At 31.4% G+C, this 14,109-nt stretch overlaps 1 protein-coding gene across 1 annotated transcript; it reads left to right on the top strand.

The window, feature by feature from the left end:
- Positions 1-5,761: 5,761 nt before the first annotated feature.
- Positions 5,762-12,718, top strand: LOC108483572 (DEAD-box ATP-dependent RNA helicase 51-like). Its single transcript, XM_017787037.2, has 12 exons — positions 5,762-6,403; positions 7,110-7,295; positions 8,132-8,317; positions 8,960-9,043; positions 9,783-9,827; positions 10,025-10,096; positions 10,188-10,487; positions 10,745-10,783; positions 10,868-10,972; positions 11,464-11,532; positions 11,617-11,742; positions 12,234-12,718. The coding sequence occupies exons 1-12, from the start codon at positions 5,933-5,935 to the stop codon at positions 12,417-12,419; spliced, it is 1,869 nt and encodes a 622-aa protein (XP_017642526.1). The 5' UTR covers positions 5,762-5,932; the 3' UTR covers positions 12,420-12,718.
- Positions 12,719-14,109: the final 1,391 nt, after the last annotated feature.

Below are 14,109 nucleotides of genomic sequence, written 5' to 3'. Positions count from 1 at the left end.
TCCATCTACGAAAACAAATTGTTAGAATAATATAATTCGAAAAAAAAAGTCAACTAGTTGTTATAACAAGTAAAAATTCATCACCTATTAACAAGTGGAAATACATATGATTGGTGACTAATGGATGCCAAGAATGCCATCCGGTAAAGCACCCACAACTGAACAAAATGAGGCATCTGCCTATGTCCATCGTAGGAGGATCTGTCGTCAGACAAAGTTCGCAATACATTATGGCTAACACTACGGACCGCCAATGTACAAACGGGTGTTATGCAAATTGGATAATAGGGCTAAGTACATCAAGTGGTCTTTGTTGCCGTTTGCATCCAGCATAAGTACACCCCCTATAAGGTGCATAATGTAAGCTATGGCATCTATAATAGGGCTAAGTACAGTTTTTATTGATTTATTTCGGATCAGTGGCATTGATCCGGACTTTTGATTTGCGATACGGCTTGATTTCCGCTTTAGGGGGTGTACTAAACACTAACAAATAAAAATCAAATAAAATTACATTATATAAAAATTACATTAAAAAATCACAAAACACTAAACAAACACTAACAATTTATATAAGCTAATCATAAATTCTTGACAAAATAAATATAAATTATTTTTAAAAATACATTACCAAAAATCACAAAACACTAAACTAAATACTAACAATTTATATAACCTAATCATAAATTACAAACAAAATAACTATAAAATTATTTTTAAAAAATTACATTCTTGAAAAATTCACAAAACCTAAACTAAACACTAACAATTTATAACCTAATCACATAAATTACTAAAAAAATAAATAACTATAACATTTTTTAAAAAGAAACTACATTACTAAAAAATAACAAAACACTAACAATTTATAATCTAATCATAAACTACTAACAAAATAACTATAATTTTTTTAAAATTACATTACTAAAACTTACAAAACACAACAATTTAAAATAAATTGCTAACAAATATTTAACAAAATAAATTTACATTACTAAAACTCACAAAACACAACAATTTATAATAAATTACTAACAAAATATTTAACAAAATAATTTTATATTACTAAAAATCACCAAAATACTAAACTAAACACAACAATTTATAACATAATCCTAAATTACTAACAAATTAATTTTAAAATAATTATAAAGAAATTACATTCATAAAAATATTAAACCAAAACCAAAGCCATAAACACTAAACATAAACAATTTATTAATAATAATCAATAACAAAAAAATTGACAACATCTTAATTAAACTCTTTAAATTAAAAACAAAATTATTTACTAAAATAATACATTACCTTTCTCTTTCTTTCTTTCTTCTTTTTCTTCTCCTCCTCCTCTTCCTCTTTTCTCTCCTTTCCTTCTCTCTTTTCTTCCCTACACCGGTGCTTCATCTTGGGGGACCATGCTTATAAGGTCTCCCATTTCGATTTTTTTTCCCTTTGAAAGGACTAAACACTGCCTTGGCAGTGTTTTTTCCATGAAGAGGCGGAGGAGGTGAGACTTTGGGTGAGCAGTGCAAGGGTGAGGGCTGGTCATTCAGTCTTGCCTACAGCAGCGCAACCAGTGCCGCCTATCTAACAGTCGCAACTGGTGTCGTCAGTCTATGTGGCGTCACATGCGCGAGTATTTTCAAAACCGTATTTTGACCTGTTAACTGTATTTTGACCCAGTATATATATAAATATTTTTTAAAAATAAAATAATAATATATTTTTTAAGTAAAAAAATTGTTATAAAAAAAATGGTCGTGCCTATGAGAAAGGCTCCACCCAAAAAAAATATTAATTTGGTAAATAATCCTGCTGACAGCCTATTTCAGTATTTAACTTTTTTTTTTTGTATTATTTGGGTGAATTAACCCAAACTGAGTGAGTGAGAATAATTATACTTCTATTTCTATTTCAATGTCTTTAACTTTGTGCGCCTAATTGAGTTTCGATTGGAGCCCTTACTTGAAAAATAAAATTACGTGACTTTTAATAAAAATAACATTGGAGAAAAAATTATGTATGAAAATAACTTATTTGCTATAATAAAACTTAGTGCTGCTTGATCAGCCAACAACATTACTCCCTTTTTTTCCCATAATTTTTATCCAATTATCACTTTGTAAAATAAAAAAAAAATTTTAAAAAATTTGGTGTCGCTTGCATTTTTTGAAATAGTTGTGAAAAATACGAGTATTCATGGTAGAGAAAAAAAGATAAAAAATATTTTTAATAGGTTTTGTCGGTCTATTAAGTGGCATTAGTCAAATTTATTTTGAAAAATAATCTGTCAATGATAAAAAAGAAAAAGAAAAAAATATTTTTTGGTGTTGTCGCTGTGTTAGGCGACATCGGTGGCTGTTAGGAATTTTTTTTTCTAATGGGTGTCGCCAATCTATCTGGTGGCATTGGCAAATTTTTCTAAAAGAATATTTTTTGAATTGATGCTGTCACGCTGTTAGGCGGCACCACCCACTATATATACCCCATCCCTAGTGCAAAATTTGTATCTGTTGAACTGCTTGATTTTTTGTTAAATTTTTTTTTGTATTAAATAGAAGAAATAAAGGAAGAAAGATTCGTAGTTAGTAGTAGTGGAAAAAAATCAATGTTAAATGAAATGGGAGAAAACAAAAAAAAAAAGTTTTTTTTTGTGTGTGTTTGGTGTTCGAAATTGATGAGAAAGATTTATTTGTGTTGATGTTTTAGGGAAAAATTGTGATAGTCTTAAGTTATGTTTGAGTTCATGGTGATGCGGTGATGCTCGGAGACCCACATATTTCATTTGCCATGTAGGAAGTGCGACATCACATTAGAAGATTTCACATTGCAACTCAAGCTCCCAATTGACGGTGATTATGCAGTCATGGATTAAAGTATAGTGCTCAAACCTGCAAATAAAAAGCCTTATCAGTTGATAATAGTTATGTGGTCAAGTTTAATGCCACTAGAAGATGATGTTTTTTAAACCCTACACATAAATTTGAGATCATAATCATAGGAAAAAAAAAGGTTCAATCAACTTATTCTTTTTCTCCATCAAAATAGTATCTTTAACCTTATTGTCCAAGACTTGTGTCAGAGGTAGGGGCAAGAAGACTTGTGACTGTAACAGTGGAGAAAAGTTGAAACGTGACTTGAGGCGATAGCGGTTGTAGTTATTAAAATAGTGCATGAAAGGAAGGGTAGAGAGGAAAAAAGAATAAAATATAGGGAGCACATGACCGCCACCGTGTCATGTAATTATTCAAACTATAGTTAGTATCATTATCATACAAGTTAAAATGATGATGAGGATAATCATATTTTGATCCATTATTCATGTAATTAGAATTACGATAACTATAAAAAAAAAACTTCCAATTCACTAAAAAAATTATCGTTGTTAAAAAATATAATTTTACTATCAAAATATATGGAATAATAGTCTTGACCGTTTGGTGAAATTTTTTTTCATTATTACTATCACTACTATCAAGTTAAAATTGTTTTAATAGGTGGAAAATATTTTAACAAGTATTCACAATGGGAAAAAATTGGTTTAAAAATTAGAGAGAAAAAAAGAAAATTGAGAAAAATAGGAACCGAAAAAAGAGAATTTGAAAAAAAAATAAAAAGGGGGAGCCTGTGACCATAGAAAGGGGGTTGGGGGTGGTCCCCTTTCCAATTAACCACCGATTTGAAAAAAAAAAAAAACCAAAGAGAGTTATAATTTTAATATATGCTTTTATTTATTTTTTGTTATAATAATTTTTTATAAAATATATATGTTTATATTTTATATTATTGTTAATTTTAAAAATAATTTTTAAGATTATATTTGTGTTTTGAAGATTAGATTTGTGTTTAAGTTGCATTGATAGATTAAGATAATATTAGTGTATATTTTTTTGTAATAATAATTTATATATTATAATTATTTTTTGACAAATATTGTATATTATAATACTTACTTATAATATTTAGATGACGTTTAAGATAATAAAAATAATATAAAAATTAAATAATTATGAAGTCGGGATGGAGAAAATTTTAATTCTTGAAATAGATTGTTTGCTACAGATTCGTTCATGCATATATTTATATGTTTTTAAATAAAATATTTAAATTTCAATTAAAAAATATGATTTACTGACAAATGATTTTAAATTTTAGTTAAAATAATATAAAAACCACCATCTTTTTTATTTTTTTTCTTTTCAACAAAAAAAAAAACTCAACAAAAAACCAAACACTTCAACATATGCATATTTTACATTGGGGATAGGGTATATTTAGTGGATGGTGTTGCTTGACAACATGACGGCACCAATGAAAAAATATTTTTTTAGAAAAAGTCACTGGTGCTGTCGGACAGACTGACGACAAAAAAATATTATTATTGTTATTTATCATTGACAGATTATTATTTTTTTAAATAAATTTGACCGGTGTCGCCTGGCAGACCGGTGACACCCCTTAAAAAAATATTTTTTTACATTTTCTTTTCCTTTGTATGAAAATTTCATGGGTATTTCGAAAAATACATATGAGCGTCATCTGACACAATGATGATACCAAACGAATTTTTTTTTTACAAACTGATAATTGGGTAATGATTAGGGGGAAAGGGGGTGGTGTCGCCGGTTGATAAGGTAACATCGACTTCCACTTTAGAAAACGAGTCATTTTTATACATAAATTTTCCTCTAGGTCATTTTTTAAATTAATTAATATTTTTAGGGTTAATTTTATAAAAAAGCCTATATAATAATTATATTTATAAAAAATGATATAAATTTTATTGAGATGGTAAAGTATAAATGCTAAAATTATATTCTCACTTTCAAATCTTCTGTGTGTATCTTTTTTTCTATTTTTATATAAAAATACAAAGATAAAAAACAACTTCAAAATAATATAATTTACTTTGCAAAGCAAAATTGTTTTAGTCATTACATAATTGAATTAATGTCCGGTTGACTCGTGATATTAATTGAGTGAAATATTTAATACAATCAACATTTCGCTATAATAGCCAAGTTTTTAGAAGAATTGATTTTTTATGCTTTTCTTTAATCCTTTATAATAATTTTTCACTTATAATAAAAACATCCATAGTTATAAAGTATTTTTTATTAAATTAGTTATTTATAACAATATATAGTCTAAATTTTCAAGTAAAATTATAGTTTTTTTTCAAATAAATAAGCTTATTAATTATCATTTATTAAATGAAAATGCGAGTGAAGAAATATATTAATCATATTTTTATTAATTGGAAATAATTTTGAATAAGTGAAATTAAATATATCGATTCAATAATCTATTAAGTTGTCTAATTAAATATTCTATTATAAATTTGGAACATCATAGACTTATAAATTGATTATTTGAATTTAGAAACTCATTATAAATTAATTAATTGAACTTGTTAGATTTATTAACTTTATAATTAATCATGTGAAAAAATGTAAAATAAAAGATGCATAAAAGTAATAATGTATACACTTATTATAGTATTTTAATATTGTTGATTTGGTTATCTTTTAATATAATTCACACTTTCTTTATTTGATGGGAATTTACAATATAAAATTTATGGTAAAATTATAACGATTATTTCACTATTACGTTGTTGTAGGCCTATAATAACCATCTTTCTATAATTGACAAGAGCTATTAGTTGGGCCAGAACATTATAAGACCCAAAACCCCAATGTATTTGGGGAGGCCTTTTTGAGCCCAATTTTCACTTCAGAGTGCAGACCAATAATTCATACATTACAAAAATCTCTACCATCAACTCGGTCGACTTAGTCCATAAATTAACTGACTATAAACGCGAATAGATTAGGGTTTAAGGATTAAAATCGCAGCAAGCCAAATAAACCCTAGAAGAAGCTAAACCTCCAGAAAATTTTTGGTCAGTGTAATATTGGGTTCATTGACAATGGCCGTACTGGAAGAGAAAAACCCTAAATCTCCCTCTTTTGAAGATAGCAAGAAGAAAAGGAAGCGAAAGCGGAACAGAGTTAAGAAATCGGAGCCCGAAATCACTGATAACAAAACGGATAGAGAAGAGGATGAAGAGAACGAAGAATTTGAACAAGAGAACTACGAGGAAGATGAAACGGAAACGAGGGAAGTTGAAATTGACGAGAAAAAGAAAATGAAGATGAAGAAGAAGAAGAAGAAAAATAAGAAAGTGAAGGGTGAAGATGGTGAGAAACAAGAAAAGGGAACTGATGAAGAAGAAGAAGAAAAACAAGCTACTGATGAAGAAGGGAAAAAGGAAGAGATAAAGGATAGAATGAACAGTGGGGGAAGTGGGATAATGAGCACTGAGTCATTTGAGTCCTTGGGATTGTCTGAGCCAACTTTTAAAGCTATTAAAGAGATGGGTTTTCAGTATATGACTCAGGTATCATTGTTTTCCTCCTATTTTTGTTTTAGTTTAATTACCTTGTCTAATTTTTGCGTTGAATTGGATTGCTTAGTTTTCTACATGTTTGCTTTATAGTTGATTTCGTTCAAATTGGAGTTCTATGGCATGGGATTGCATAACAAGCCTAGGAATATAATGGAAATTCTCTAAAAGGGACAGTTTGAGTATCTGTTATTGTTCTTTGTAGCATTTAACTATTGGCCAATGAGTAATGACTAAAAAAAGAAAAAAAGAAAAGAAAAAGGCTTTCGTATTATAATGTCTTTTACTATGTTGTGCTTGATTTTTTAACAACCCATGTTAGACACTCATGTACAACCCATATCTAGACGTGGCTATGGTCATATGGCCCTTCAAGTGCATGAGAAAACTTATGAAAGATGAACATACCGGCCTCGGGCATGTATTTCTATTCGGCAATCACACCCTAATAGTGGTAACATATGGTTTCTGGCTGGCATTGGGTGTATGCTAAGCCTCCCTTATATATTATTTACCTGAATGGTAGTCTACCTCTTGTTTTATACATGGAATATATATGCTTTTCATTGCTCGTTTGATGGTTTCTGGACAATATATTAAGCTGGTGTTATAACTATAAGATACTATTTTTATTTTCACGTGGTTAATTTATCTAAGATAATTTTCTTGAAATTGATCTTTCCAACTAAAAAAAATGCAGATTCAAGCAAGAGCTATTCCACCACTTATGATTGGCAAAGATGTTCTTGGGGCTGCAAGAACGGGTTCTGGGAAAACCCTTGCTTTCTTGGTACCTGCTGTTGAGTTGCTATATAATGTTCGATTCACTCCTCGTAATGGAACAGGTGTTATCATTATCTGTCCCACAAGAGAGCTTGCCATTCAGGTAAATATTTAAAACTCCTGGTTTTGCTTGTCGCCATCAACTTTTTTCTTTGGGTTAAATCTTATTTTCTAATCCTGTAAATTCAATGACTTTTCATCAGAGCAATAGTAAGTCTGTCCATGAAATGTAACTTAGTTAAAACATTGCTGAACTATTATGCCACCTTTTGCAAAATACCAAGTGTGTTGAGTGAGAGGTTTTATGCATTGAGACTTCTATATTTCTATTTGAGTTGAAAATAGTTCCTAAGAAAAAGAAGGGAGCCAATCTCTTTTTAGTACTTGTGCAATATGGGGTTATTGCCAATAAGTTGATAACTTGCTTACTTAGCAGATATTATGAGTGAAAAGATTATGGATTTCTAATGGCTGGTTTTATGGTATAAAAAATTTGTAGGTTATTAGTTTTTAAGGTTCTGCTGTTCTTAATATCTTGAGAGACCATCTGCAACATAACCTTATTATATGTATGAGAATGAAAATATTAAAAAAAGGACTTTTAGTGGATATTGGTATGGAGTTATAGACGTTAAGTTGATAAATCACTTATTTGGAAGATGTTTACTGTGAAAAGACTGTATTTTTATTGTCTGGTTTCAAGGTATAACTATTGCTAATTTCTTATTGTCTTGATGGTTCTGCTTTTCTAAATAGCATGATAATATCTGCAACCCTATCTCATTATATGGGAATAGGAAATATAAGAAAAGGATACGTCTCACTCTTTTGAAGTCAGCAAAATCATTTTCGGTTTGTTTTAGTTTTAACTATTTATCTTGCCTATAATGTTTCAACTATTTCATTCATTATAAGTAATGGAACCTTCAAATGTTTTAGACTCATGCGGTAGCAAAGGATCTTCTCAAATACCACTCTCAGACCCTTGGATTGGTTATTGGTGGTTCAGCTAGAAGAGGAGAAGCAGAGCGGATTGTGAAGGGAGTAAATTTGTTAGTGGCCACACCTGGTCGGCTTCTTGACCATCTTCAAAATACCAAGGGATTCATTTACAAAAATTTGAAGGTAATATCAACATTTCTGAACTTCTATAATATGATTCCTTTTTTTCTGCTAACATGGGTAGTTTGCATATCATTTGATTAATATGTATAATGTATTTTACATGAACTCAATTTCCTGATTTTAATTTGTTCTTGCGTGGTTGATTAGTATTTTGAGTGTATTATTAACAGTAAGTACACTGAGTCCTTATATTTTTAGGAAGTCAGTTTTATTACTTAGAATAAAGTTGTCTCTTGTCGCAACAGATAGGTGATGTAACAGGGTAGTGGTATACTTGGTAAACCTACTTGCTTAACATTGTACTTGCTTAACCTAGTAGAATTTGCTCTGTTTCATATTTTTAAGGATAATTGGATGAGCAAGTGGTAATTATTGTTTTAAATATGAATTCATGCTGCAATTGTTGGAAGAAGAATTAGTTATTTATGGTTTGATTATGGTAGCTGGTGCTCTCTAATCAATGTTTATGGTATAGGTTGTGTTTGTTTCTAGTGAATTTTTATTTAACGCATAAACCAGTTTGAAAATGCATTAGCTTTCAGCTGCTTCATGCAGATAACTTGAGAGCTTTTGCTCCCTAACACTTTTAAATCAGTTTCAGACTTGTAATTTAATTCTTTTGAGATAATTCTGTATTTGCAGTGTCTCATGATTGATGAAGCTGACCGGATATTGGAAGCGAATTTTGAGGAAGAAATGAAACAAATTATCAAGTATCTACCTAAGGTGAGTCTCTTAGCCATTTATATTATTGATTATAGTTATAAGGAATTCATAACTTTTCATTATGTCAATTAATTCATCTCTAGGATTTTTGAAAATGAATTGGTTCAAAACCAAAATAGTGATAGTAACTGTTGGTATGCTTTTGAATGTTAAAAAATACTTTGTGAAGTAGTACATAACTGGGATTAAGAAGCTTAGCTTTCTGAAGAGCTGCATTGTGTTCCTCGGCTTTTCTTGAAAATGAAGTGAAGGATAACCTAAATAATTATTGTATTGTTTTTTAATAATGGAATGGATGAGGTAATTGATGTAAAGTTCTTTAATAATTGAATGGAAAGGGTGTGCTAATACTCTTTAAGTTGAACCACTGAATATATATTGCAAAATAGTAACGTATATCTGGAGTAGCAGGCTTTGCTTTTCTGAAAATCATTATTAAGCTCAGTAGCATATATATATGTATGGCTGTAATTGCAAACGGTAGAAATAAATGGTTCTGAAAATGTCAGTAACCCAATAAACTATATTGCGTTTCTCTACTCCTTAATGGTGGCAAATGATGACAGGAGATTGCTGATTACAACATTAGACCGATATCAATTTCCTTGCTTGAATGTATCTTGATTTCTTCCTCCTGTAGGAGCTTTATGTTTGTGTTTCTATTTGCTGCCACAATGAGTCTTAGATTTGGTAATTTCTGTGGTGTTTAAAGCTTACTAAATTCCTATTTGATGTGCAGGAAAATAGGCAAACTGCTCTATTTTCAGCTACCCAGACTAAGAAGGTTTGTCCTTAACTCATGATTTTTCTCTTTACCATTTCCCCTTAAGATTTATTGGTAAATGCATGTATGCTAGCTTTCTTCAGAAAGTTGCTTGGCAAGATTATTGTTGTAAGTGGAAAATTCCCAACTGCCTTTTCTTTTTGGAGTAAATTCTGGGTTTATTCATGTGACCATTTTGACTTTCCCTAAATTTGCAGGTTGAGGACCTTGCTCGGTTGTCATTTCAGACAACTCCTATTTATATTGATGTAGATGATGGGCGAAAGAAGGTAGGAATAGTATGAATTTGATCTATAGATACACTTTCAAGCACACTAATCACTTATCCTTTGACTTAACTAGAAGCTCTCATCATTGTAGGTCACCAATGAAGGGCTGCAGCAAGGCTATTGTGTTGTGCATAGTTCGAAGAGATTTATCCTTTTGTATTCATTTTTGAAGAGGAACCTTTCGAAGAAAGTGATGGTCTTTTTCTCTTCATGCAACTCAGTCAAGTTTCATGCCGAGCTTCTTAGATATATTCATGTGGATTGCCTTGATATCCATGGAAAGCAGAAGCAGCAAAAGCGAACCACTACCTTCTTCGACTTTTGTAAAGCAGAAAAGGGCATTTTGCTCTGCACTGATGTTGCGGCCCGTGGACTTGATATTCCTGCTGTGGTATATTTTTAGTTTTATTTGGGTTGTCTATGGTACCAAACTACCGTTATTTGTGTCTTTCTGCTTGTTGTTGGAACAGTAATACCTTAATCTTGGTATATTTGTGATCTAAACATAACTGACTATCGGTTCCCCTCTCCCCCCACCCAATGTCCTTTTCATGGTTGTATATAGGTTTATGTCAAGTAATTAAATCTGTTTAAACTCGAGGATGAATTATTTTGACTGAAATATTTCTTTTGTACTCTCTTGTGTAGGATTGGATTGTGCAGTACGATCCTCCTGATGAACCCAAGGTGTGTTATTTATATATACTTGCTATTCTTCCATCTTACTATTTTTCTGGTGAGTAAAATATGGCTTTGGAATGTTGCTTGCAGGAATATATTCATAGGGTTGGTCGAACTGCCCGTGGGGAAGGTGCAAAAGGAAATGCGCTTCTTTTCCTGATCCCAGAGGAACTGCAGTTTCTACGCTATTTAAAGGTGCATTATTTCTTCCAAACAACTTGTTCTTTTAAGGGAAAAAATGGGGGTGGGGAATGAGGCTATGTTGCTCCGACTTCTATTTTCATGAAGTCTCGTGCTAGGCACCTATGTCCAACCCGTATCTGGACATGAGTTGGGGATAATACCCTCCAAGGACACTTCAAATACATGGAAAAACTTCATAAAAGATTGAATATACCTGTGGCGACGCATACCTGTATTAGAACTTGTACCAAATCCGAGTGACATAGGAGTAATAAGGAGTAAAGATAGTTGCCATGAAGAAACTTTGAGCTGCCAAATTTCTAGCTTCTCAGATGGGAGAAATAACCTGTACTTCTGGCACATGTTTGAAAGGATGTTAATAGGACTTGAATGCTTTTGCAAGGAGTTGGAGTACGAAAATCTAGACCGCAAGAAATTGTTGGTTAGCAGTCAGTTGAACTGATTCTAATTTGTTTCTTCTTTCTTTACATTTCTAATGACAGGCTGCCAAAGTTCCAGTTAAGGAATACGAGTTTGATGAGAAAAAGCTGGCGAATGTGCAGTCTCATCTGGTAGCCTTTTTACTTTGTTCAATATAAGTTTCTTGAACTGATTAAATTTGGAGGAGCTTAGAGCATTTACATGGAATGATGCAGGAAAAATTGGTGGCAAACAACTATTATCTAAACAAGTCGGCTAAGGATGCGTATCGATCCTACATTTTAGCATACAATTCACACTCTATGAAAGATATCTTCAACGTGCACCGCCTTGATCTGCAGGTACAATCTTTCTTCCATCTTACTAAAATGGAATCTCTATTCTGTATTCTTTGCATGTCTGTGGAATTTGTTGGAATATAATTTGTCTATTAACCAGTGATTGAATATAAAAACAATACAATTTCTATTAGACATTAAATTTTGTACATAACCACGAGTATTAAGCTGACCAACAAGAAACGGGAAATTGTATTCTTTGCATGTCTGGAATTTGTTGGAATCTAAGTTGTCTATTAACCAGTGATAGAATATAAAAACAATGCAATATCTTTTAGGCATGAAATTTTGTACATAACCACGAGTATTAAGCTGACCAACAAGAAACGGGAAATTGTTTTCTTTGCATGTCTGGAATTTGTTGGAATCTAAGTTTTCTATTAACCAGTGATAGAATATAAAAACAATGCAATTTCTATTAGACATGGAATTTTGTACATAACCACGAGTATTAAGCTGACCAACAAGAAACGGTAAATTGTGTTTTTGAGCAGGCTGTTGCTGGATCCTTCTGTTTTTCATGCCCTCCAAAGGTTAATCTGAACATAGACAGTAATGCATCCAAATTTCGAAAGAAAATGCGTAAAGTTGAAGGTGGAGCACGGAACAATTTCAGTGAAAGCAATCCTTACGGGAGGCAGAGAAGCGAAGATGATAATCGGCAATTTGTAAGGTATTAGCTAAGGTATGATTGCAAGGCGCCATATATAGGTTAGTAGCAGAAGCTGTGTTAATGAATCCAATTCATGGGCCTGCAACAATTTTGAATCTGTACCATTTTTGTTGTTGAAATATAGTGTTGACCAGCTCAGAATTAAGATATACGCTTTATTGGGTTTCCCAGAGTCTTTGTAAGTTGAAAATGAATGTTAAAGATTCTTGGTTTTAAAATGATTCTTTGTTTACTTGAATTGTTGTATGCGTGTTGTTTGCATAGCAAATCTTGTAATAAATTAAAGTCTGAATTATGGTTGGAGAACTTGTTTATTCTTTTTAATTCAGATTGGTTAAATCCGGTTTAAAAAAAGATGTTTTTAAATATCTTTAAGTAAGTTTCAAGTGTTGAGCCTTTTATCATCAGAACAGTATACTTGCAATCCAACAAGAGTGCCTAGTTGTATACTTTTTCCTGCTTTGCGATTGCCATTTTCCCATCCATAACATAGAAGCAAACAAGATGCTTGCTGGAATTTCTCAGCCAAAATCATCATCATCATCATCATCATTATTTATTTTCACTATGAAAGTATGGTATGATTTCTCACACATTCTAAAACTGTTTTATGTTTTTTAAAGATTATGTAAGAGCACTCATCTTGTTCTTGAGATATAAAGCTTGGCGCTTCTCGCTTTCTAATACCTGTTATTAGACTTGACAATGTTAGATGTCGTCATATTAAATTGATATAAACATAAAAGATATTGAACACCAGTCATGGTGACCATAAACCAGAAATAATCCTCATGGCTAAACCAAAATTACTGGAATAACCCTAAGTTAATTTAAGTCATAAAATGTGAATTAAAGAAGGAAGAGTTGAAGAAGACGAACCAAGTTTTGACATTTACTGTGTAATGAATGCATATTAAATAGCTGTAGTTCTAAGAACAAATATACAAGTAGAAACTAAAAAAATCATGCCTGAAACAACATTTAAATGAACTTCGAGCAAACTGAATGTCGGTGACACTGTGAAAAGTGGTTTGTGATATACTTTTAGTAGCAATCAAATTATACACGAGAGGAACGCAGTTAAGCCTTTTCTCATGTCCTCTGTAACATATATACTATGGTCCAAGCTCAACAGGCCGAAGGAATTGTTAAATCTTTTCGAATGCTGTTTACAGTGTCTTCTCCAAATGAACCACATTCTTACGCAATAAGTGATGCCACTATCCTACAGGCCATAACATGCTTTGGAGGCAGGAATAAATACTTGAATGTTACTTGCAGTGGGAAGAGAGATACAACCCCGATTCCTGCCACCATTCTCCTTATTCGGAAAGTAGCATTTAAGCCTGCATTCCGTCTAGCTATAACAATGCCTTTTACCGTGCTTGTTTTCAGGTACTTCCTGCTCAAAGCCAAAAGTAGACCAATTAATTTGATCGGCTCAAGACCATGTAACAATCAACCCTGTAGAAACATGTCATACCACATTGAGTTGCACAATGTAGCCAGGTTTTATGTTAGGTATCTATTGGACAAAAACATATTAGTGAACAAAATATATAAATATAAATAAATATTTATATATAAAGATAAATTATAAATAGAACAATTTGTATTTAATTTGCCAAATATGAAAATCAAACAAAATCGTAACAAAAGTTAAAATAAAAAGGAAGAACAGAGATTTTACGAAATGT

Source organism: Gossypium arboreum, chromosome 1 (assembly GCF_025698485.1).
Source record: "Gossypium arboreum isolate Shixiya-1 chromosome 1, ASM2569848v2, whole genome shotgun sequence".
Taxonomy (NCBI): Eukaryota; Viridiplantae; Streptophyta; class Magnoliopsida; order Malvales; family Malvaceae; genus Gossypium; species Gossypium arboreum.
The sequence above is the reverse complement of the archived record's forward strand: the minus strand, read 5'-3'. Positions and strand labels throughout refer to the sequence as shown.

Coding starts and splice junctions, on each gene's coding strand:
- LOC108483572 (XM_017787037.2), top strand. CDS start 5,933: ATGGCCGTACTGGAAGAGAAAAACCCTAAATCTCCCTCTTTTGAAGAT. Junction 6,404..7,109: donor GTTTTCAGTATATGACTCAG/GTATCATTGTTT, acceptor AAAAAAATGCAG/ATTCAAGCAAGAGCTATTCC. Junction 11,743..12,233: donor TGCACCGCCTTGATCTGCAG/GTACAATCTTTC, acceptor GTTTTTGAGCAG/GCTGTTGCTGGATCCTTCTG.